The following is a 25,842-nucleotide window of genomic DNA, read 5'->3' on the forward strand; positions in this document are numbered from 1 at the left end:
ATTGAGGTCATCCCTCAGTTGGCAGTTAGTGCTCCAGACTATTTAGTCATCCTCCTCTCTCAGGGGTGTCTTCCAGACTCTGCACTAATCCCTTGTGTATAGGTGTTAAAGTTCAGTCACATGTCCCTCATTTTAGGGTGTTGGGTAGCAGGGAGAGCCTCCATTGTTACAGACATGAAGGGAAACCACGTCAATGCTAGAGTTTGAGCTGCTGTCTCCTCATCTTCCATTTCATCCTGATCCCATTTCATCCTGGTCAGTGACCTTGACCACAGTATCTCAGTCACTGCCACACTGCATGAGCTGATAGTGTAGCCATGGAAACTGCAGTTCTGTATCTGCCAAATTAAAGGTTGTCCCACCAGATGGGCGCTTGCTTTCTGCTGGTCATAACACAGATGCTAAAAATCTCTTGTTGGGTGGATACTTAAGGGCAGTAACTATGATCAAATTCTGTCCCCCATACCTAACCTCTAAGTGCATGGGAGTCACCTACCAGCTTTGTTGGTAATACTCAGCAAAAGCCTTCTATCACAAACTCCCTCAGAAATGGAGATTTACATACGCTCTACCTGGTGGATACCAGGTGGTAGAAGGTTTCGTGTGGGAAGGATGAGCTATTTTTGCAGATGAAGAATGGCGATTGTGGCACCACAGTGTAAAGATGATGCCGATAAAGAGAATTATGACAGCCTCCCAGTTGATCCAGCAGCAGTAAACGTTGCACACTCCCCCACTTCAGAGGACTCATGTGAAGAGTGGCTTTGTAGCTGAACAGACTTTTCTGTGTGTGTGTGATGGGGGAGTAGGAAAAAATGTTAAAACATATCACAAATGTACCTGCTCCCCATCTTAAAAATTGACTTTATGACATCAGCCTCACAAGTAGAGCCCTCATCTCCACTCTCCATCTGCACAACAGGTTCATCCTCCCAACCTGATACTCTCCCCAGTAAACAGTGTCCCTGGGTCCCTCCTGTCACCTGGTTGCCCCATTCCACATACTGTTTTTACATCTGACTAGGTTAAGAAGAGTCATGAAAATATTGTCCTTTTGTCTTGGACCATAGTGTCTTCCTGGCTCATGCATTTTGTAACACGTATTGGAGTTGCCTGTTTTTTAAGGCTGAACTGTTGTGGTAGATTTTCATTAGCGAATTATACGGCACTCAGAGAGGAGAAATTCTCTTTATTTACACAGCAGGGATTTCTACGAGCAAGCCTGGAGGAGACCTCTCTCCAAAATCTGAGCCTGAGCAACTAGGTTACAGAGTATTTATTGACAAAAGCAAGGGATACAGTCATCTGGAATGCATGAATCAGGGTACATGTACTTTTCAGAGGGCTTGCAGGTGTTCCCTGAAATTCTCAGTCTACAGGCTCTGTCCCAACTTCAGCTCATCCACAGTCAGCCTGACATTTTCCACTTCATTTCCCCCTTTTTACTTTTTATTCCATCAAATCTATTATTGCTCAGATCTCTGGGTGCAGCTTTCAAAGACAGTTTTATTTAGGGTTCCAGTGTGTGTAAGAGAAACTACAGTCAGTCACCAGGCACTGTCTGGTGTACTGCTTTTGTTTAGTCCTCCTAGACTTTATGACCTCAGCTGCGGTGTATGCGTTGGTTAGTACTTTTAATTTCAGAAGCACTTTCAGAGGCCTCTTTACCTCTTTACCTCTCCTGCCTGTGCTGTCCCTGAAGCTACCTACTTGACTCTAACTAGCTGGATACTCACTACCCTTCTATAGATGGAGCCTCTCATTGCTGTTAGGACAGAGGGTGTCAGTCTGACCAGTAACTGCTTCCTGCTGAAAATGGGTGATGCAGGTGAGCAGTCAGGGTGCCACTGCAGGGCAGCATTCTAAGGGCCCTGGAAGGAAGGATGGTGTAGGCGTCCTATCAGGCTCCATATGAAGGACCATCTGACGTCTGCTGGCTTTGAGGCCACAGAAGATGATTCTGCCAAGGGTGTTGAGGATGCAAGGTCCAAGCAAGAAAATCATAAATAAAATTAGTGAGGGAGCCAGCAAGAGCATCAACCAGGACAGAATTTGGTTTGCTATAGAATCCAAGATTGATTGTAGCCTACTAAGCCCTTGTCCTGCCTATAAGGTCATCTATAATGCAGATATTTTTTAATAACTTCATTTTTGTTTTCATCTTACCAGAAGTATGATGGTATCCTGGCTCAGGCTAATCATTAGTAGGCCAGCCTAAGGAAAATGGAGAAAGGTAGAATAAGTGGCCCCTAATTCACCCAGAGGGTGTTTTTTTGTTTGTTTGTTTGTTTGTTTTTGGCTGCCACTTTTAGGGTCACCCAAACCTTGTCTCTCTTCTGGGCTTCTTTAGAAAACGTCTTCTTCTGAAGGGATAATACCAAACACGTTCTATAAAGCCAACATTACAATAATACCAAAACCGAACAAGGACAACACAAAAAAAGAAAATTACAGGCCAATCTCCCTAATGAACACTGATGCAAAAATTCTCAATAAAATTTTAGCTATCAGAATCCAACAATGTATCCATAAGATAATTCACCACGACCAAGTAGGATTCATTCCAGGAACACAAGGATGGTTCAACATCTGAAAATCAATCAACATTATCTAACACATCAACAAAAAGAAATATAAAAACCATATGATTATCAGTAGATGCAGAGAAAGCTTTCAACAAAGTGCAACACCCATTCATGATAAAAGCCCTTGAAATTCTTGGGTTACAAGGAACATACCTCAACATCATAAAGGCCATATATGACAAGCCAACAGCCAGTATCATTCTCAATGGTGAAAAGCTGAAAGCATTCCCATTAAGATCTGGAACAAGAGCCTCCCCGGTGAGGCAGCGGTTGAGTGCTGGGTTGCGAAGCTGCCTGTGGCCTCTGCTGTGCCGGTTTGATCCCCGGCTGCTCCCCGGCCACTGGAGGAGGGTCCCACATGGCGCGCAGACCTCTCCTTCCACCCGCTGCTCCCCTCAGCAGTGTTCTTCAGTCCTTCTGCCTGCTCTGCTCCCCGCTCTGGCTCTGGTGAATTCTCTCACCCTCCTGCACTTCTGACTATACCCAGTGTATATATAAACAAACAAAAACAAATAAATAAATAAATAAATAACATGCCTCTATTAAAAAAAAAGATCTGGAACAAGACAAGGATGTCCACTCTCACCAATGTTTTTCAATATAATCCTGGAAGTCCTAGCCAGAGCAATAAGACAAGAGAAAGACATACAAAGAATCCAAATAGGGAAGGAAGAAGTTAAACTATCACTATTTGCAGATGAGATGATAAAATACATAGAGAACCCCAAAAACTCCACAGAAAAACTAATTCAACTAATTAATCAGTTCAGTAAATTGGCAGGATACAAAATCAACACACAAAAATCAGTAGCCTTCCTATACACAAACAATAAATCTGAAGAAGAAGAAATAAAAAAAAAATCCCTTTTATTATCGAAACAAAAAAAATCAAATACTTGGGAATAAATCTAACAAAAGAGGTAAAGGGCCTATACAAAGAAAACTATAAAACACTGTTAAAAGAAATAGAAGAAGACACAAAGAAATGGAAAGACATCCCCTGTTCATGGATTGGAAGAATAAACATTATTAAAATGGCCATCCTACCAAAAGCAATATACAGATTCAATGCTATTCCAATAAAAATTTCAATGTCATTCTTCAAAGAAATAGAACAATTATTGATGAAATTCATATGGAATCACCAAAAACCCTGAATAACCAAAGCTCTCCTGAAAAAAAAAAGAAGGGAATGGACGCATCACACTCCCAGACTTCAAACTATACTACAAAGGCATAATCATCAAATCTGCATGGTATTGGAATAAGAACAGACACACAGACCAATGGAATCGAATAGAAAATCCAGAAATAAACCCACAGATTTATGGTCAACTAATCTTTGACAAAGGAGCAAAGACTATGCATTGGAGCAAAGAAAGTTTGTTCAATAAATGGTGCTGGGAAAACTGGGTTGCTACATGCAAAAGAATGAAGCTTGACCACTACCTTACACCATAAAGAAGTCAACTCAAAATGGATTAAAGAACTAGACATAAGACCTGAGACATAAAATAAAATACATAGAAGGAAATATAGGCAAAACACTATAGGTGATAGGCACATCAAAGACATCTTTACAGACACATCATCCAAAACAGTGATAGTGAAGGCAAAGATAAACAGCTGGGACTACATCAAATTAAAGAGCTTCTGCACAGCAAAAGAGACAATAACAAAAACAAAGAGAAACCCCACCGACTGGGAGAACATTTTTGCACACAAAACTAATGATAAAGGACTGATCACAAAAATATGCAAAGAGCTGATGAGACTCAACAACAAAGAAAATAATCCAGTCATAAAATGGGCAGAGGAGCTAAAAAGAAACTTCTCTGAAGAGGAAATGCAAATGGCCAACAGGCATATGAAAAAATTGTTCAACATCACGTGTAATGAGGGAAATGCAAATCAAAACTACAATGAGATACCATCTTACACCAGTGAGAATGGCACATATTAAAAAAAACTAGCAACAACAAATGTTGGCGAGTGTGTGGAGAAAAAGGAACCCTCCTGCACTGTTGATGGGAGTGCAAACTGGTACAGCCACTATGGAGAGCTGTGTGGAGATTTCTTGAACTACTAAAGATAGAACTTCCATATGGTCCAACAATTCCACTCCTAGGTATTCACCCAAAGGACACAGAAACATCAATTCCAAAGAGCACCTGCACCCCTATGTTTATAGCAGCACTATTCACAATAGCTAAGCTTTGGAAACAACCCAAATGCCCAAAAATAGATGACTGGATCAAGAAGATGTGGTGCATATACACCATGGAATATTACTCAGCATTCAAAAAAGATCAGCACATGCAAATTGCAGCAACATGGATGGAGCCGGAAAGGATCATGCTCAGTGAAATAAGCCAGAAAGAAAAAGAAAAATACCGGATGGTCTCACTCATAGCAGGAATCTAGAAAACTTAAATAAGGGACCAGGAAAAAGAATAACTATAAGAAAGAAAAAATCAAAATCAACAAACAACTATGAACCAGAGACACTCTATGGGGGTGTGGGGCGGGATAAGGAGGGCTTGTGGTTAAAATAAGGGGGCTGTAATTGTATGGGGAGTATAAAAATAAAATTTAAATTAAAAAAAGAAAGAAAACGTCTTCTTTTCCTGAACCTGGTTCTTCATAGTCAGAGGCAGCTGACAGTCAAGCCTGTGCTCCCATCTTGCCCTGTGATTTGGGCTGACCCACTGTCTCTCAGACGTTTCCCCAAAATACAATCCCAGGGTCCATATGGACTTTCATAGGATGGTGAGTGTCTCTGCCCTATTTGCTCTTGCCATTATGACACCCTGCTATATAATACAGTTGTCGAAATACACACCAGCCTTTTTTATGTGTGTTACACACTTCACATGTGTGTAACATTAGAGAAACCACGATGTGCAAGGTCTTGTGACAGATTGCCAAAACAGGCACAGAGACCAGCAAATTTTATTTCTCCTGCAGTGTGGGAGGCTTAACCAATCACCAAAAGAAAGCTCCCTGGATTTCCTTCATGTGGGTTTAGTTCCCACCAATTTGGAAGTGTATCTGAGAAGTTTCCTGGAAGAGAGTCCTGACAGACACAGACAACTTTCCACATAGAAGAGGTGGAGAAAGGCTTCTTTTAGATGGTTACTGTCTTGTTCTGCATGCAGCATTTCCTGGCGAGGCTGTAGAGGTCCATATACCTCCATCTGAGGGTCAGCACATGAGGCTCAAGAAGCTGGTAGTCATATCCCTTGGGCAGGTTAGTTGCCCCTTCCTCAGCCTCCGTTTCTACAGCAGACATGATGGCAGTCATCCTGCCACGTGCCCTGGGAGTAAAGGGTCATCTGTATCACTGCACACAGTCTCTTGAAAGCAGGGACCCCTCTCAGGAACCTGATGAATCTGTCATCTTAACTATACTCTCTTTCTTCACCCAATTTTCATCAGGAAAAACTCCATTTGGATAAGAAAAAACTGAGAGATCTGTTAAACCGGTGGTTGAGACTGAAGTTGAAGTTAAGAGAACAGAGGGTAAGAAGTTGAGTCTTTTCCATGCTAGAATATACGTGGAGGGCTTGTTGGGCAGAGCATAAATTTGATGGTTTATTGTCATCAGCCCATGAGAAATAGATGACAACCAAAAAACATGCTTTATTTTTATGTCGCTGATTCTATGAGAATTCCTCTGTCTGTTTTCAGCCTTATAATAGTGATTGGTTAGGATGCCCAACAGCTCAGCCCGTAGAGACAAAATTTTGACCTTTCTTGCATAGAACATCCTAGACTGGTTTCATGTCATAAATAAACATATCACTTTGACACGTTCATCACCATACATGGTTTGCATTTACCCCCCAGACTGCCTCCCCCACGTTCCACAAACCATTCTTTCGAGTAGTGAAAACAAGGGTCCCTTCAGGTGAGCTTATGTCCCTGCAGCTCATGAGGCTGGCCATGAGGACAGAGCTGCTGCAGCTCATGCGCACTGGGGGTGTCTAAGACTTTCCATAGCTGCCCCTCTCCTGGGAAGAGAACCCAGCCTTGAGTGAAAGATGGAGGTCATCCCTTAGTTGGCAGTTAGTGCTCTAGACTGCTTAGTCATCCTCCACTCTCAGGGGTGTCTTCCAGCCTCTGCAATTACCCTTAGTGTGTGGATGTTAAAGTTCACACTCAAAGGACAGTTACATGTCCCTCATTTTAGGGTCTTGGGTATGGGGAGAACCTCCATTGTTACAAACATGAAACAAAAACACGTCAATGCCAGAGTTCATTCTGTTCTTTCCACCTCCACAAAGGCTCCAATTCATTGTGGTCAGTGACCCATGACCAGAATATCTCAGTCTTGGAAGGCAGGGATTCCTCTCAGAACCTGATGAATCCCTCATCTTAACTGTGCTTTCTGTCTTCACCCGATTTTGATCAGGAGAAATTGCAGGAGGCTGTGACAAAACTGAGAGACCTGATAGACCAGTGGTTGAGTCTGAAGTTGAAGTCAAGAGAACAAACATGTAAATGTGAGGTAAGGAATTGAGTCTTTTCCCTCCTAGAGCATACAGAGTGTGCGTGGTTGGTGAGAGCATAAACTTGATTGTTTATTGTCACCAGCCCATGAGAAATAGATGACAGCCAAAGAAACATGCTTTTTTTTTTTTTTTTGCTTTTAAGAACAGAAAGTGACTAAATGTTTTATTTGTGAAAACTAGAGTGTAAACTTTTTTTGATTTTTTTAATTTAAATTTTATTTTTATATTCCCCATACAATTACAGCTCCCATATTTTGACCCCAAGCCCTCCTTTCCCTGCCCCCCACCCCCCATAGAGTGTCTCTGGTTCATAGTTGTTTGTTGATTTTGATATTTTCTTTCTTATAGTTATTCTTTTTCCTGGTCCCTCATTTAAGTTTTCTGGATTCCTGCTATGAGTGAGACCATCTGGTATTTTTCTTTTTCTTTCTGGCTTATTTCACTGAGCATGATCCCTTCCAGCTCCATCCATGTTGCTGCAAATTGCAGAAACATGCTTTATTTTTATGCCCTGGTGTCTATGAGGATTTCTCTGTATGTTTTCAGCCTTAAAATAGTGATTGGTTAGGATGCCCAGCACCTCAGCCCGTAGAAACAAGATTTTGATCTTTCTTGCATAGAACATCCTAGACTAGGTTTCACATTATAAGAACTTCAGATTAAAGATTGAAATGTTAAATAACTTCATCACTTGAAGACCTGAAGCATGGCACTTTACATATTCACCACACAGTGAAAATATCTAGTATCTGTACTTTGTCCTCTTGTATCTTGACTGAAGAAGGAGGAAATTACTCTGCTGGAAATTACTCTCGTCATAGGTAATTATGACGGCCTCTCCCACATCTAAGTGCCTCCCTCCCAATTGATCCAGCAGCAGTAAATGTCAGACATTCCTCCACCTCAAGGGGTCATGTGAAAAGTGTCTTCGTAGCTGAACAGACTTTTCTCAGTGTGTGTCATGGGGGCGTCGGGGAGAGTGGCAAAAAACAAATCACAAATGTACATGCTCCCCAATCTCACACATTGTCTTTACTGGCATCAGCGTCACCCTGTGGAGCCCCATCTCCACTCTCCATCTGCACAACGGGTTCCTCCTCCCAACCTGGAACTCTCCCCGGTAAACAGCGTCCCCTCGTCCCTCCTGTCACCTGGTCCCCCCATTCCAATTCCTGTTTTTACATGTGACTAAGTAAAAAATAGTCATGAAAATATGGTCCTTTTCTCTCTCACCAAAGTGTCTTTCTGGCTCATCCATGTTGTAACACACATAGGAGTTTCCATTCCTTTAAGGGTGACTTTTTTTTTTAAAGATTTATTTATTTTTATTTATTTATTTATACAAGCACTGGGTACAGTCAGAAGCGTGAGGGGGTGAGAGAATTCACCAGAGCCAGAGCGGGGAGCAGAGCAGGCAGAAGGACCGAAGTACACTGCTGAGGGGAGCAGCGGGCGGCAGGAGAGGTCTGCGCACCATGTGGGACCCTCCTCCCGTGGCCGGGGAGCAGCCGGGGATTGAACCAGCGCTGCAGAGGCTGTGGGCAGCTTCGCAACCCAGCGCTCAACCGCTGCGCCACCGGGGAGGCCCAAGGGTGACTGTTCTGGCAAATGTTAATGAGTGGAGCAGCAGCACTCAGAAAGGCGGAGGGAAGCTCTTTATTTAAGCTGGCACTGGCTGGCTACACACCCACAGCAGCCCAGAGGAGATCTCTCTCCACAATCTGAGCCCCAAGAATCTAGGCTACAGGGTATTGAGTAAAGCAAGGGACACAGCCAGTTGGGGATGCGTGACTCAGGGCATGTGTGGCCTTGAGGGCGCTTATCCGTTGTTCCCTGAAATTCTCAGTCTGCAGGCTCTGTCCCGACTTCACCTCATCCACAGTCAGCCTGACATTTTCCACTTCATTTACCATTTTTAATTTTATTCCATCATATATATGGGACACAGGTCTCAGGGTGCAGCCTTCGAAGAGTTTTTTTAGTAGGGTTCCAGTGTGTTTAAGAGAAACTACAGTCAGTCACCAGGCACTGCCCAGTGTACTGTTTTTGTTTCGTCCTCCTGGACTATCTGACCTCAGCTCTGGTGTATGTGTTGGTTAGCACTTAGACTTTACTGTCCTTATCTCAGAAGCTTCTTTAACTCTCTTGATGTCCCTGCCTGCACTGTCCCTGAGGCTGCCTACTTACCCGTAACTTGCCCTGGAGCTCAGTACCCCTTCTACAGATGGAGGCCCTCGCTGCTGTTAGGACAGAGGGCGTCGATCTGACCAGTAACTTCTTCCTGCTGAAAATGGGGATTCGGACAAACAGTCATGGCTCCCTGCAGGGCAGCGATCTAAGGGACCTGGCAGGAAGGACGGTGGAGCATCCTATCAAGCTCCATCTGAAGGACCATGTGAAGTCTGCCAGCTTTGGCGCTACAAGGGTCTTGAGGATGCAAAGCCCAAAAAGGAAATAATAATGCAAATTACTGAGGGAACCAGAAAGAGGAGCAACCAGGACAGAAGATGGATTTCTATAGAGGTTAAGATTGTTTGTAGCAGTATACTAGGCCCTTGTCCCACCTGTAAGGCCATCTGTAAAGCAAATTTTTTTTTTAAAACTGCACATTTTCTTTCATCTTACTAGAAGTATTAAGGGGTCCTGGCACACGGTAGTCATGAGTAGGCCAGTTTAAAGAAAATAGAGCAAGGCAGAATTAGTAGCCCTGACATGCCAAAGGGTGATTTTTTTTTTTTTTTTTTTTTTTGTCTGCCACTTTTAGGTTCACCTGAGGCTTGTCTCAGCTCTGGGCTTCATTAGAAAAAGTCTTCTTAACCTGTAGCTGGTTCTTCCTACTCAGAGGCAGCTGACAGTCAAGCCTGTCCTCCCATCTGGGTCTGTCCCCCTGTCTCTCAGACAGTTCCCCAAAATAAAATCCCATGGTCTGTACATCCTTTCATAGGATGGTGAGAGTCTCGTCCCTGTTGATTCTACTGTGATCACCCCCTGCTGAAGAATACAGGTGTCAAATCATGCCAGCCTTTTTTATCTTCACATGTGTGTAACATCAGAGTAAACCACAATGTGAAGGTCATGTGACAGATTCCCAAAACAGGCACAGAGACCACCAGATTTTATTTCTCCTGCAGTGTGCTAGGTTAAACCAAGCACCAAAAGAAAATTCCCTAGAGATCCTTCATGTGGGTTTGGGCCCCACCAATTTGGGATTGTATCTTGGGGGCTTCCTGGAAGAGAGTCTTGATGGACACAGACAACTTTCCACATAGAGGAGGTGGAGAAGGCCTTCTTTCAGATGGTTGCTGTCTTATTCTGTGTGCAGGGTTTCCTGGCCAGGCTGTAGAAGTCCATGTAGCTCTTTGCCTGAGGGTCAGCACATGAGGCTCAAGAAGCCGGTAGTCATAGCCCTTGGGTATGTTAGTTACCCTTTCCCCAGGCTCTGATTCTACAGCAGACATGATGGCAGCCATCCTGCCACATGCTCTGGGAATAAGGGATCACCTGTATCACTGCACATGGTCCTTGGGGTGCTTATACTGAAAGTGTAAGGATTCAACAATATTTCATATCATTCTAGTCTCTCGGAAGGCAGGGATTCCTCTCTCAGAAACAGGTTTAATCTGTCATCTCAACTACTCTTTCTTTCTTCACCCAATTTTCATAAGGAAAAACTCCAGGATTTTAGGACAAAATGCAGAGACCTGTTAGACCAGTGGTTGAATGTGGAGTTCAAGTTAAGAAAACAAGAGGTAAGAATTTGAGTCTTTTCCATCCTAGAACATACACAGAGGGCTTGGTTGGGCAGAGCATAAACTTGATGGTTTATTATCACAGCCCATGAGAAATAGATGACAGCCAAAGGAACATGCTTGGTTTTTATATCCCTAGTGTCTGTGAATTTCTCTGTATGTTTTCCGCCTTATAATGGGGGCAGGGGGGAGGGGGTGATGGTTAGGATGCCCAGCACCTCAGCCCACAGAGACAGAATTTTGTTCTTTCTTGCATAGAACATCCCAGAATGGGTTTCGCATTATAAATACCTCAGTTTAAAGAACTGAAATATTAAATAAGTTCATGACTTGAAGACCTCAAACGTGGCCCTTTTACACATTCATCACGTACAGGGTTTGCATGTGCCCCCCTCACCCCACCACGCACTGCCTCCTCCATGTTCTACAAACCATTCTTTGCGAGCAGTGAGAACAGGGTCCCTCCAGGTGAGCTCATGTTCCTGCAGCTCATAGTGCTGAGCATGAGGACAGAGCTGCTTCAGCTCAAACACACTGGGATTCTCTAAGACTTTCCATAGCTGCCCCTCTCCTGGGAAGGGAACCCAGCCTTTAGGGAAAGATTGAGGTCATCCCTCAGTTGGCAGTTAGTGCTCCAGACTGTTTAGTCATGCTCCTCTCTCAGGGGTGTCTTCCAGCCTCTGCACTAATCCCTTGTGTGTGGGTGTTAAAGTTCACACTCAAAGGACAGTCATACGTCCCGCATTTTAGGGTATTGGGTAGCGGGGAGAACCTCCATTGTTACAAACATGAAGGGAAACTGCATTAATGTAAGGTTTGAGCTGTTTTCTCATCCTTAGCAAAGGTTCCAATTTTTGTCATCAGTGACCCATGGCTACAATATCCAGTCACTGTCACAGTGCATGAGCTGATAGTGTAGCCATGGAAACTGAAGTTCTGTATCTTACAAAGCGAGTCCCAACAGGTGGGTGCTTTCATTTATGCTAGTCTAAACTTACAGATCATAAGTTAACTCTAACTGGGGGATGTTTATTGCTGGTAACTGATGAGATTCTACAACCCCGACCTCCCCTCTGAGTACAGGGGAGTCACCGACCAGCTTTGTTTGGTGATGTTCCTCAAAAACCTTCCTTTCACACACTGCCTCTGAAATGGAGATTTATATAACCCTCTGTCTGGTGGATACCATGTGAGTGGAGGAACTTAGTGATGGTGTTTAGTGGGTTGTTATCATGTTGGAAGGATGAACTATTTGTGCAGGTTGAGAATGGAGATGGTGGCACCACAATGAGCAGATGATGCCAATAAAGAGAATGAGTAGATGGGGGAATGGTTAACTTTTGAAACTGCATCTCAGAGAAAACCTGGGTTTACGTAGTGTTAGACCTTGACCCTAATTACACAATGAAATTATCTAGCATCTGTCCTTTGTTCTCTTGTATCTTGAATGAAGAAGAAAGAAATTACTCCTGACTATAGAGAATTATGATGGCCTCTCCCACATATAAGTGCCTGCCTCCCAGTTTATTCAGCAGCAGTAAACTTCGGATATTCTTCCACCTCAAAGGACTCCTGTGAAGAGTGTCTTTGTAGCTGAACAGACCTGTCTCAGTGTATGTGATGGGGGTGTAGGGGAAAGTGGTCAAATAAACAAATTGCAAATGTACCTGCTCCCCATCTTACACATTGTCATTACTGGCATCAGAATCACACTGTGGCACCCCCATCTCCACTCTCCAACTGCACAACGGGTTCCTCCTCTCAACCTGAATCTCTCCCCAGTAAAGTGTCCCCATGTCCCTCCTGCCACCTGGTCCCCCCATTCCACGTTCTGTTTTTAAATCTGATTACATTGACATAGTCATGAAAATACTGTCCTTTTGTCTCTGACCATAGTGTCTCCCTGGCTCATTCAGGTTGTAACATGTAGCAGAGTTTCCTGGTTTTTTAGGTTGAACTGTTCTGGCAGATTGTCATGAGGGAGCAGGAGCACTCAGAGAGGAGGAGGGAAGCTCTTTCTTTATGCTGGTGGCTTCACACCCACAGCCCGGAGGAGATCTCTCTCCAAAATCTCAGCCCGAGCAACTAGGGTACAGAGTATTTATTGAGTAAAGCGAGGGACACAGCAGCTGGGGATGCGTGACTCAGATTGCGTGTGGCCTTAAGGGCACTTATCCATTGTTCCCTGAAATCCTCAGTCTACAGGCTCTGTCCCGACTTCAGCTCATCCACAGTCAGCCTCACACATTCCACTTCATTTCCCCCTTTTTATATTTGATTCCATCACATCTATGGTGTGCACATCACTGGTGCACCCTTTGATAACATTTTTTTTTCGGGTTCCCATGTGTGTGTGAGAGAAACTACAGTCAGTCACCAGGCACTGCCCAGTGTACTGTTTTTGTTTCGTCCTCCTGGCCTTTCTGACCTCCCCTCTGGTGTATGCATCGGTTAACACTTAGAATTTACTGTCCTCTCAGAAGCCTCTTTAACTCTCCTGAAGTCCCTGCCTACACTGTCCCTGAAGCTGCCTACTTTAGCCTTAACAGCCCTGGGGCTCTACAAATGGAACCCCTCACTGCTCTTAGGACAAAGGGCGTCAATCTGATCAGTAACTGCTTCCTGCTGAAATGGTGATTCAGGCGAGCAGTCAGGGCTCCACTGCAGGGTGCGTTCTAAGGGTCCTGAGAGGAAAGACAGTGGAGGTGTCCTATCAGCCTCCATCTGAAGGACCATCTGTTGTCTGCTGGCTTTGAGTCAACAGGAGGTGATTCTGAGGAGGGTGTTGAGGATGCAAGACCCAAACAAGAAAATCATTAAATTAGTGAAGGAAGCAGAAAGAGGAGCAACCAGGACGAAGTTAGTATCCGATGTAGGACAACATTGATTGTAGCCTACTATGCCATTGACCAACCTGTAAGGCCATCTATAATAAAGATATTTTTTAATAGCTTTAGGTTTTATTTCATCTCACTAGAAATGTAAAGTGTCTTGGCTCAGGCTAGTCATCAGTAGGCCAGTGTAAGGAAAATGGAGCAAGGCAGAGTAAGTATCCCCTGATTCACCAAGAGGGTGTGTGTGCCACCTTTATGGACACTAGAGGCTTGTGTCATTCTGGGCTTATTTAGAAAATGTCTTCTTCACTTGTAGCTGGTTATTCATAGTCAGAGAGGGCTGATGGTCAAGCCTGTCCTCCCATCTTGGCTTGTGGTTTGGGCTGACACCCTGACTTTCCGACGTTTCCCCAAAATACAATTTAACAGTCTATATGGACATTCACAGGATGGTCAGATTCTCATCCCTGTTCATTCTTCTGTAATTACCCCCTGCTGTAGAATACAGTCGTCGAAATACACACAAGCCTTTTTTATCTTCACATGCGTGCAACATTAGAGAAACCATGATGTCCAAGGTTATGTGACAGGTTCCCAAAACAGGCACAGAAACCAATGGGATTTATTTCTCCTATGGTCAGCTAGGCTAAACCAGTCAGAAAAACAAGAGCCTGGAGTTCTTTCAAGTGGGTTTAGTTCCCATCAATTTGGTAATGAACCCAGGGAGCTTCCTGGAAGAGAGTCCTGATGGACACAGACAACTTTCCGCATATATGAGGTGGGGAAAGGCTTCTTTTCCTGGTTACTGTCTTGTTCTGTGTGCAGCGTTTCCTGGCCAGGCTGTAGAGGTCCATATAGCTCTGCGTGAGGGGCAGGAAATGCGGTTCAAGATGCAGATAGTCATAGCTCTTGGGCATGTTAGTTACTTCTTCCCCAGCCTCTGGTTCTACAGCAGACATCAAGGCAGCCCTTCTGCAATGTGTCAGGGAATTAGGGGTCAGTGTATCACTGCACATAGTCCTCGGGCGCTTATACTGAAAGTGTAAGGGTTCAACGATATTTCATGTCATTCTAATCTCTTGAAGGCAGGGACCCATCTCAGGAACTTGATGAATCTGTCATCTTAACTACGCTCTCTTTCTTCACCCAATTTTCATCAGGAAAAACTCCTGGAGCGTGTGACAAAACTGAGAGACCTGTTAGACCAATGGTTGAGTCTGGAGTTGAAGTTAAGAGAATGGAGGGTAAGAATTTGAGTGTTTTCCGTCCTAGAACTTACATGGAAGGTTTGGTTGGGCAGAGCATAAACTTGATTTATTGTCACCAGCCCATGAGAAATAGATGACAGCCAAAGGAACATGCTTTGTTTTTATATCCCTAGTGTCTGTGAATTTCTCTGTATGTTTTCTGCCTTACTATAGTGATTGGTTAGGATGCCCAGCGCCTCAGCCCGTAGAGACATAATTTTGTTCTTTCTTGCATAGAACATCCCAGAATGGGTTTCACATTATAAATACCTCAGTTTAAAGAACTGAAATGTTAAATAAGTTCATGATTTGGGACCTCAAACATGGCACTTTGACACATTCACCACAGTACAGCGTTTGCATTTGCCCTCCACACTGCCTCCCCCATGTTCCACACACCGTTCTTTGTGAACAGTGAGAACAGGGTCCCTCCAGGTGAGCTCAAGTTCCTGCCACTCATAAGGTGGCGATGAGGATCCGTCACTGCAGCTCATGCTCACTGGGGGGTATCTGTCACTTCCCATAGCTGCCCTTCTCCTTGGGAGAGAGGCCAGCCTTTAGTCAAAGATTGAGGTCATCCCTCAGTTGGCAGTTAGTGCTCCAGACTGTTTAGTCTTCCTCCTCTCTCAAGGGTGACTTCCAGCCTCTGCACCAATCCCTTGTGTGTGGATGTTAAAGTTCACACTCAAAGGGCAGTCACATGTCCCTCATGTTAGGGTCTTGGGGAGCGGGGAGAACCTCCATTGTTACAGACATGAAGGGAAACCACGCCATTGCCAGAGATTGAGCTATTCTCTCCTCCTCCTCAAAGGTTCCAATTTTCATCATAATGACCCATGACCACAGTATCCAGTCACTGTCACAGTGTATGAGCTGCTGGTGTAGCAGTTCTGTATCTGCCAAATTAAAGTGAGTCCCACCAGGTGGGTGGTTTTGTTTCTGCTGGTCTAAACTCACGGATGATAAATGGACTCTGGCTGTGAGATGACTATTGCTGGTAACTATGATCAAATTCTGTGACCCAAACCTCCCCTCTGAGTAAATGGGAGTTTCCAACCAGCCTTGCTTGGTGATGTTCATCAAAATCCTTCCCTTCCCAAACTCCCTCAGAAATGAAGATTTCCATCACCCTCTGCCTGGTTGCTACCATGTGGGTGGAGGAATGAAGGTGATGGTGTTTAGTGGGTGGGTTTCATGTCAGAAGAATGAACTATTTGTGCAGATGGAGAGTGAGATGGCAGCACCGCAGTAAGAAGTTGATGCCAATAAAGAGAATGAGTAGATGGGGAAATGGTTAACTTTTAAGTCTGCATCTCAGAGAAAACCTGGGTTTACCTAGTGTTTGACCTTGGCGATAGTTACACAATGAAATTGTCCAGCATCTGTACTTTTTCCTCTTGTATCTTGACTGATGAAGAAGGAAATAACTCTGGTGATTCTTGAGAATTATGACAGCCTCTTCCACAGATAAGTCGTGCTTCTCAGTTGATTCAGTAGTAGTAAACTTTGGATCTTCTCCTGTTAAAGAGCAACCTGATATAAAATGGGTTACCTCACTGTGGTTCCTCACCCATGCACTCAAAGGGAACTTAAACTGCAGTAACACAAAAAAGGTTAATAAAAAGTTTATTGCATGGAAAGGGGAAATGAGGAAATAAACAACTCAGGGCAAAAAAGAGGGAGATAAATTCATAAATGCATTCTCCCTGTTCTACTGACCTGGAATCCCAAATGACCCCCAAGAGCTGGTTAAAACCCCATAGGCCATGAGGCCCAGAGCCCTACACCTGTTCACCTGGCTGGTTAAATATCCAAACAGAGAGCATGGCTGCTTAATTCTGCCCTCGGGTCCTCGCAACTCTCCCTTTGGTAGTCGTGGGATTTGTAGTTCCAGTGTCTTCATGGAGCGGGGGTGGAGTCCACAAAGCCTGTATAGAGTTTGCTCAGGACATCCTTTTCCCCTAATACTTCCACCTCAAAGGACTCATGTGAAGAGTGTTTTCATTGCTGAACAGACAATGTGTGTGTGATGGGGGTATAGGGGAGAGTGGTGAAATACACAAGTCACAAATGTACCTGCTCCCCATCTTACACATTGTCTTTCCTGGCATCAGCGTCACACTGTGGTGCCCCCATCTCCACTCTCCATCTGCACAACGAGTTCATCCTTCCAACCTGGAACTCTCCCCAGTAAACAGTGTCCCTGTGTACCCCTGTCAGCTGGTCCCACCATTCCACGGTCTGTTTTTAAAGCTGACTAGGTCATGAAAATATTGTCCTTTGGTCTCTGACCATAGTGTCTCCCCTGCTCATCCATGTTGTAACACATAGGAGAATTTCCTGTTTTTTTAAGGTTTAACTGTTATGGCACATTTTCATTAGGGAATCAGGCAACACTCAGTGAGAAGGAGGGAAGGTCTTTATTTATGCCGACAGACTTCACACCAGCAAGTCCGGAGGAAATCTCTCTCCAAAATCTGAGCCCAACTAGATTACAGATTATTTATTGACTAAAGGTAGGGATACAGTCAGCTGGGAATGCATGAATCAGGGTGCATGTGGCCTTCAGGGCGTTTATCAGTTGTTCCCTAAAATTTTTAGTCTATGGGCTCTGTCCCAACTTCAGCTAATCCACAGTCAGCCTGACATTTTCCACTTCGTTTCCCCCTTTTTAATTTTAATACATTGTACTTACGGTGCTCATATATTGGGTTGCAGCCTTCGAAGACAGGTTTTTTTAGGGTTCCAGTGTGTGTAAAAGAAACTACAGTCAGGCACTAGGCTCTGTCCAATGTAGTGCTTTTGTTTAGTCCTTCTAGTCTTTATGACCTCAGCTGTGCTGTATGCTTTGGTTAGCATTTAGAATTTACTGTCCTGTTTCAGAAGCCTCTTTAACTCTGCTGAAATTCCCTGCCTGCACTATCCCTGAAGGTGCCTACTTAACCCTAACTTGCCCTGGGACTCAGTACCCCTTCTACGGGTGGAGCCCCTCACTGCTGTTAGGACAGAGGGCGCCGATCTGAACAGTAACTGCTTCCTGCTGAAAATGGGTGCCGCGGGCAAGCATTCAGGGCTCCACTGCAGGGCGGCCATCTAAGGGGCTTTGGAGGAAGGAGTGTGGAGGCATCCTATCAGCTTCCTTCTGAAGGACCATCTGACATCTGCTGGCTTTGAGGCAACGGGAGATGATTCTGACGAGGATGTTGAGGATCCAAGGCCCAAACAAGAAAATCATAAAGAAGAGCAACCATGACAGAAGTTGGTTTGCTATAGAGGCAAGATTGATTGTAGCCACCTTGACCCTTGTCCTGCCTATAAGGCCATCTGTAATACAGATTTTTTTAATAACTTTAGGTTTTTTTTTTTTTTATCTGACTAGAAGTATGAAGGTGTCCTGGCTCAAGCTAGTCATCAGTAGGCCAGTCTAAGGAAAATGGAGAAAGGCAGAGTAAGTGGCTCCTGATTCACCTGAGTGATTTTTTTTTTTTTTTATCTGCCACTTTTAGGGTCACCAGACGCTTGTCTCACTTCTGGGCTTCTTTAGAAAATGTCTTCTTAACCTATAGCTAGGTCTTCTTGTCAGAGATAGCTGACGGTTAAGACTGTCCTCCCATCTTGTCCTGTGGTTTGGGCTGCCCGCCTGTCTCTCGCAGAGTGTAACAGTACCTATTGTAGTGCCCTGTGCAGTGGCACTGAGGGCACGGCATGGAGGTGGCTTCTTCAGACATTCATGGCTGAGGTGTCCTGGCTGCTGACAGTAGAAGCAGGTTGGCAGCCCACAAATGGGGTGAGGTCTCGAATGCCTGGGACTATAGGCCCTTGGGCGAGTCTGAGGTGGCAGAGGGCTGGCAGCGCCAACTGCCACATACTGGGCCCTTCTCTTGTCTGTCTCCCTTTTTTTTTTTTGTCTCTTTTTTCTCAGCCTTGATGGTCTCCTTGCTGTCAATGTGGGGCTTCAAGGCCATGTTCAATCTCTGGAGCTAATGAAATAAACTGCCAGAATCCCTTGTCCTTTTTTACAGTTTGTACCGACTCACTGCAGCACATGCACATTTGTTTTCCCTACGATGCGTCTCCCAAGCCTCAACACTTTCTTTGCTTTCTTACTTTCCTTTAACACGTGCTTTTGCTTGCTTTACTTTTTCTTCCTTTCTTACAACACTACTTTTAACACTATTTTGTTTTCTTAAAAATTTCCTTCCTTTCTCAGACCTACTTGCTTTTGTCTTTTTACTTCTTGATTTGGTCTTTTAGACACTTTGTTAAAATTTCTTTTCCTCCCTCTCTCTCAGAACTTCAGCACTTGCTTTTGCTTTCTTTAAACACTCTCACTCTCTTTTAGACTTTTAACACTTGTTTTTACCTTCTTACTTTTTCTAATATCCTTCTTTCAGACCCTGAAAACATCGTATTATATACATTTTTTTATTTTAAATGCATATGTCACTTTACTTTCATTTAGGATTATGACATCCTCTGTGTTTAGTAAGACATTGCAATAGCCATGATACTATTATCTCTTTGAACTAAATTACTTAGATGGAAACACGTTTTAAAAGAGAATAATTTTCTTTTTTTACAATAAAGATTCATCTCAGTCCCCTATGTACCAAACCCTGATTTTCAAACTCTCTCCTGAGAGACAGCTTGAGATGACTGGTGCAAACACCAGTTGTTGGGCAGCCACGTGTATGAGAAATTCCTCCCTTGTTTGTCGACAGTTCACTTGCCCCAAGAGGCCTTCCTGGACCTTCTTCTGAGGCATGAGGGATCGGCCCCAAAACATTCATTGTGGGAGCTGTTCATTTTATTTGTCATTTGGACTCACTGAAAGGTTTCAGTGTCACCTGATTTGCTCCACCTGCACGGACCCCCCACCACCACCACAGTGGCCCATTCTCATGAGGTGTGTGTGGATTTGTCACTAAGGAAAGGCCTGTGTGATGAGTGATTTAATGTAGACTCGTCTGAAGGCAGCCTGGTCCCTGAAAGAACATCAAACGGGGGAGCACAGGGTCTCCCAGCCTCCTCCTGAAGCTGCCCACATGCGGCTATGATCACAGTCACAGCAAGCAGGTTACTGAGAGGATCAATTTGCTGCCATGCTCTGGGTCCTCGGGGGTGGGGATGGGACTTATCAGACTGGGGCATCCATCAGTATCCAGGTGGGACTCACTGCTTTACTTGTTGGATGGAGGGTTTACAGAGACACCCCTCATGCCAAGCCCCATGACATGGGGATTCCCTAACTCTCCTTCTATCCTTGTGTCTCTGTAGGACAAGAAAGGCACCTTGAAAAGGTAAGCACTGTATTTATTTGGAGGGAAGGGGTCTGAGTACATAGAGCTCACGGGATGTTCCACTGAAGAAATCTGTCCTCTTCGGAGTCTAGGAGTTCAGTCCCAGAGTCCGTGTCTTCGAAGCCTCACACTGGCAGCAACGATTCTGAGCTCCACTGTGAGGAGAGGAAAAGGTTAAAGACCAACGAAGGTATGGAAAGTCAGGAATCCTTCAGTTTTAACCATATACACAACCTACCTCCGGACAGGCCGATAGACAGACAGACTGTGTAGTTGTTCCAGTGGAGGATCCCCCAGATCCCCCAGAGCTTCCTCAGGGACACAGGATACTGGGGACCTCTGGGGACTCTTCAAATACTGCTCGCTCTTTGATTAACTGTGCCCCCTTCCCCACACAGGTGAATCAATTCCTTCAATTCAATTTCCCTTTCACTGGTTGTCATAAAAATTAAGTACCTCAACCCTTGTAAGGAACTTAGTACTGTAAGTGTAATTTACACTTATGATTTCAGTAAGTCTGAGAACAATGCAAGAAAGGCAGATAATGCAAATAGTTTCAGGACCTTCACCCAAATGACATTTTCAAATCCCTCATCCACAATGACAGAGTTGTAAAGCTCTAAAAAGCTCAATATTTCCTCCTAACTCATTTCTCTGTTAAATTAGCCCTAACCAGAAAATATTTGCTGGCTTATTCGGTTACATGTTGCTGTAAAACACTTTAGTGGCTTGAAGCTGAAGAAACACATTTTCTGAAGGAATCATGTTTGGGAAATCTGGGCACAGCTCAGAGGGGGGTCACAAAGAACAGTTATGGTGCTAGCTGGGCTGCATGTCATCTGGTGAATGACTCGTGGGGAATAATGCTCTCCCCATTTTCTTGCAGTTGTTGGAAGAATTCCTTTTTTGTGGGTATAGCAATTAGGCCCTGATTCTTGTTCCCTGAGAGCAACCTCAGCTTCTGGAAGCCACCACTCATCACATGGCACATGGGCCTTCCCCATGGCCAGTTATTTCTTTAAAGTGAGCTGAGCTGAGGAGATAGTCTTTAAATTAAGTCAACTATAATATGGGGTCCTTCCTAAGGAAACAAAGCCATAGTGGCTCATCCCATCATTTTTGCCATTGCTCAGAGGCAATTCTCAGGTTGTGCCCATACTCACATGAAAGGAGTTTTACAAGGCTGGGAAATGAGGCAGGGATCATGTCAACACCCTGGAGTCACCCTCCATTGTGGTCCCCCCTGACCTCCACTCATCTGACTCTACTTAACATCTTTATTAGTCCTACCTGCTGCGGGACTGTCAATGTATTGATTCAAGGCTATGGAAGAACCTGCTGGGGGTGGGCACATAATTTAGAGGATCTGAATATAATGTCATTATAACCTCTAAAATATTCTGAATTTTATATTTCAGGCTTTCAGATATGTGATTATGAACCTGTTAGTGATTCCTCTCCCCTGTCCTGGCAGGCAAATACCACCAGCAATTTAAAATAGAGTATCTCTGGTTTTGATACAATAAAGACACATAGAAGAGAAAAGCAGGAATTGACGTAATTCATGTTCAGATTTCACTGAGTTGATTTCTCTACTGTTACCTTTTACACAACACATTGCATTATGGTTCAGTGTATTTCTGAAATCAGCTTCTGTTGCACATAAAGGATTCTTTTTTCTTTTAAAAACCCTCATTATTAAAACATTTCTTACTACGTAGTTGTTGCAAATAAACTGTAATCAAATAAACAGTATTTGTGGAGGCACGAAGGTCCAGGTCACCTGCGTGTCCGTCACTGTGAAGAGTTGTGTCTACTTCACCTCTGCCTCTAACCGCGATTTGGAGCTTTTCAGGAGGAGCCACGGCCTCAAACCCCACAGCCAAGACGTCAGGGGAACAACCAGGGACATCAGTGGAGCAGCCAGGGACGTCAGGGGAGCAATCAGCAAGTAGGAGATGTCCCTTCTACCATCCTTCAATTCAGCAATCAGTTCTTAGGGAGGCTATGCAGCGTTTAGATGAAGCCATCAGTGCAGCCCCGAGGGACTTAGAGGGTGAGAAGCTGTGTGAGATACACGCAATGCGGCTCAGCCTGTTCTGTGAGGACACCGGGCAGCTCATCTGCAAGTTCTGTGCCCGGTTCCGCAAGCACAGAGGACACAAACATGTCCGCGCCAAAAATGCCTGTCTGCGCTCCAAGGTGAGTGAGGGCCCCTATCCTGCAACGGCACGTGATCTGAGGTTGAACTCCCAGATCTAAGGTTATTTAGGCTGAAACGCAAGATGTTGATCTGGAAATATAACTTCCATCGTCTCATCCTTCTGAAAATTAGTTCATGTTAGTTCCCCAAAACACATCCCACGTTCCATATGAACTTTCATAGCATGGGGAGAGTCTCTTCCCTGTTCCCTCTGCCGTGATGCCCCCTGCTGTAGAATGTAGATGTCCAAACACATACCGGGCTATTTTACCTTCACATGTGTACAATATTAGAGAAACCACGATGTGCAAGGACCTGTGACAGATTCTCAAAACAGGCACAGAGACCACCAGATTTTATTTCTCCTGCAGTCTGCAAGGCTAAACCAATCAGCAAAAGAAAACTCCATGAACTTACTTCCTGTGGGTTTGGTCCCCACTAATTTGGGAGTGTATCTGGGGAGCTTCCCAAAGAGAGTCCTGGTGGACACAGACAACTTTCCACATACAGGAGGTGGAGAAAGGCTTCTTTTAGGTGTTTACTGTCTTGTTCTGCGTGCAGCGTTTCCTGGCGAGGCTGTAGAGGTCCATCTAGCTCCTCCTAAGGGTCAGCAGATGAGGTTCAAGAAGCTGCAGTCATAGCCCTTGGGTTGGTTAGTTATCCCTTCCCCAGCCTCCGATTCTACAGCAGATGTGATGACAGCCATCCTGTCACATGCCCTGGGAATAAGGTGTCACCTGTATCACTGCACACAGTCCTCGGGGCGCTTATATTGAAAGTGTAAGGATTCAACGATATTTCATGTCATTCTAGTCTCTTGGGAGGCAGGGATTCCTCTCAGGAACCTCTGTTCTTAACTCTACCATGTTTCTTCACCCAATTTTAATCAGGAAAAACTCCAGGAGGCTGATACAAAACTGAGGGTACAGGCAGAACAATGTGACAGTCTGAAGTTGAGCACAGGAGAGCAAACGAGGGAATTGGAGGTAAGAAGTTGAGTCTTTTCCATCCTAGAGCATACACAGAGGCATGTGTATGGGCAGAGGATGAACTTGATGGTTTAATCTCAGCAGCCCATGAGAAAGAGATGACAGCCAAAGAAGTAACCTGCTTTATTTTTATGTCCCTAGTGTCTATGAGAATTTCTCTGTATCTTTTCAGCCTTAAAGTAGTGACTGCTTAGGATGCTCAACACCTCAGCCCGTAGAGACAGAATTTTGATCTTTTGAGCCTAAGTATCCTAGACTGGCTTCATGTCATAAATATCTCAAAGAACTGAAATGTTAAAAAATCTTCATGACTTGAAGACCTCAATTATATCACTTTGACACATTTAACACCAGATAGGGTTTGCATTTGCCCCCAACACTGGTTTCCCTGCATTCCACAAACCATTCTTTGTGAGCAGTGAGAACAGGGTCCCTCCAGGTGAGCTCATGTCCTGCAGCTCATTAGGCTGGCGATGAGGTGAGAGCTGCTACAGCTCATGCGCACTGGGGGTCTCTGAGACTTTCCATAGCTGCCCCTCTTCTGGGAAGAGAACCCAGCATTTAGTACCCCCCTTGTTCTGACCCTAATCCTTCTCCTTTTCCCACCACCCACTGTGGTGTGTTTCTGGTCTATATTGCTTGTTTATTTTCATTTTTACTTTATTGCAATTAGTCTTTTTCCTGGCCCCTTATTTAGGTTTTCTAAATTCCTGCTATGAGTGAGACCACCCGGTATGGAATAGAATATTACTCAGCAGTCAAAAAAGATAAATTCATGCTATTTGCAGCAACATGGATGGAGCTGGAAGGGATTATGCTCAGCGAAATAAGCCAGAATGAAAAAGAAAAATACCGGATGGTTTCGCTCATAGCAGGAATTTAGAGAACCTAAATAAGGGACCAGGAAAAAGACTAATTGCAATAAGGTGAAAATCTAAATCAACAAGCAACTATAAACCACAGACACACTATGGGGGGTAGGGGTGGGTAGGAGGGATTATGGTCATAATAAGGAGGGTGGGAATTGTATGGGGATTATCACCAAGATGAAAATGCATACATTGTGCAAAAATGAAAAAGTATATAAAATAAAATAAATAAAAAATAAAGTAAAACCAAAAAAAAAAAAGAATTTACTGTCCTTGTCTCAGAAGTCTCTTTAACTCTCCTCAAGTCCCTGCCTGCACTGTCCCTCAAGCTGCCTACTTAACCGTAGCATTCCCTGGGACTCAGTTCTCTTTGTATTGAAGGAGGCTGAACTTCTGTTAGGACAAAGGGCACCGATCTGACCAGTGACTTCTTCCTGCTGAAAATGGGTGATGTGGTTGAGCAGTCAGGGCTCCACTGCAGGTGGCGATCTAAGGGCTCTGGGAGGAAGGACGGTGGAGGCGTCCTATCAGGCTCCGCCTGAAGGACCATCTGACATCTGCTGGCTTTGCGGGGACAGGAGATGATTCTGACGAGGGTGTTGAAGATGCAAGGCCCCAACAAAAAAATCACAAAGAAAATTAGTGAGGGAGTAGAACAAGGGGCAACCAGGACAGAGCTGGTTTTCTATTGAGGCCAAGATTTATTGTAGCCTACTAAGCCCTTGTCCTGCCTGTAAGGCCATCTGTACACGGATAATTTTAAATAACTTTCAGTTTTCTTTTGTCTAACTAGAAGTGTTAAAGTGTCCTCGCTCAGGCCAGTCCTCAGTAGGCCAGTCTAAGGAAAGTGGAGCAAGGCAGAGTAATGGCCCCTTATTCACAAAGATGGTGAATTATTTTTGTCTGCCACTTTCAGGGTCACCCGAACCTTGTCTCACCTCTGGGTTTCTTTAGATAATGTCTTCTCTTGTACCTGCTTCTTCTTAGTCAGAGGCAGCTGACAGTCAAGCCTGTCTCCCATCTTGGCTTGTGGTTTGGGCTGACCCCCTATTCTTGGGCGTTTCCCCAGAATATTATGCTGTGGTCCATAAGAACTTTCAAGGATGCTGAGAGTCTCGTCCCTCTTCACTCCTGTCATGATCACCCCATGCTGTAGAATACAGTTGTTGAAATATGCACCAGCCTTTTTATTTTCACATGTGTGTAACATTAGAGAAACCACAATGTGCAATGTCACATGACAGATTCCCAAAACAGGCACAGAGAACACCAGATTTTATTTCTGCTGCAGTCTACTAGGTTAAACCAAGCAGCAAAAGAAAATTCCCTGGAGATCTTTCATGTGGGTTTGGACCCCACCAATTTGGGATTAATCTGGGGTTCTTCCCGGAAGAGAGTCCTGATGGACACAGACAATTTTCCACATATAGGAGATGAAGAAAGACTTCTTTCAGATGGTTACTGTCTTATTCTATGTGCAGTGTTTTCTAGGAGGCTGTAGAGGTCCATATAGCTCCGCCTGAGGGTGAGCACATGAGATTCAAGAATCCGA

General features: G+C 44.4%; 1 protein-coding gene across 8 annotated transcripts in view; it reads left to right on the top strand.

Annotated features, from left to right (window-relative positions):
• Positions 1-25,842, top strand: part of LOC119251747 (golgin subfamily A member 6-like protein 25) — a 92,857-nt gene that overhangs the window by 26,815 nt on the left and 40,200 nt on the right. For 7 of the 8 annotated variants that reach the window (XR_008553023.1, XR_008553021.1, XR_008553022.1 and 4 more), the window contains 8 exons: positions 6,024-6,107; positions 7,000-7,095; positions 10,765-10,848; positions 14,843-14,926; positions 20,207-20,229; positions 20,298-20,419; positions 22,085-22,431; positions 23,323-23,418. Coding sequence is in view for 4 of the 8 variants with exons in the window: in XM_037519008.2 (XP_037374905.1) it covers positions 6,024-6,107; positions 7,000-7,095; positions 10,765-10,848; positions 14,843-14,926; positions 20,207-20,229; positions 20,298-20,419; positions 22,085-22,431; positions 23,323-23,418 (936 nt within the window). In the remaining 4 variants the exon portion in view is untranslated. The remainder of the gene's footprint in view (positions 1-6,023; positions 6,108-6,999; positions 7,096-10,764; positions 10,849-14,842; positions 14,927-20,206; positions 20,230-20,297; positions 20,420-22,084; positions 22,432-23,322; positions 23,419-25,842) is intronic. The other variant, XM_054698398.1, reaches the window with a different exon arrangement.

This window comes from Talpa occidentalis, unplaced genomic scaffold, assembly GCF_014898055.3.
Source record: "Talpa occidentalis isolate TD23 unplaced genomic scaffold, MPIMG_talOcc4v2.1 talOcc4.2, whole genome shotgun sequence".
NCBI classification, from domain to species: domain Eukaryota; kingdom Metazoa; phylum Chordata; class Mammalia; order Eulipotyphla; family Talpidae; genus Talpa; species Talpa occidentalis.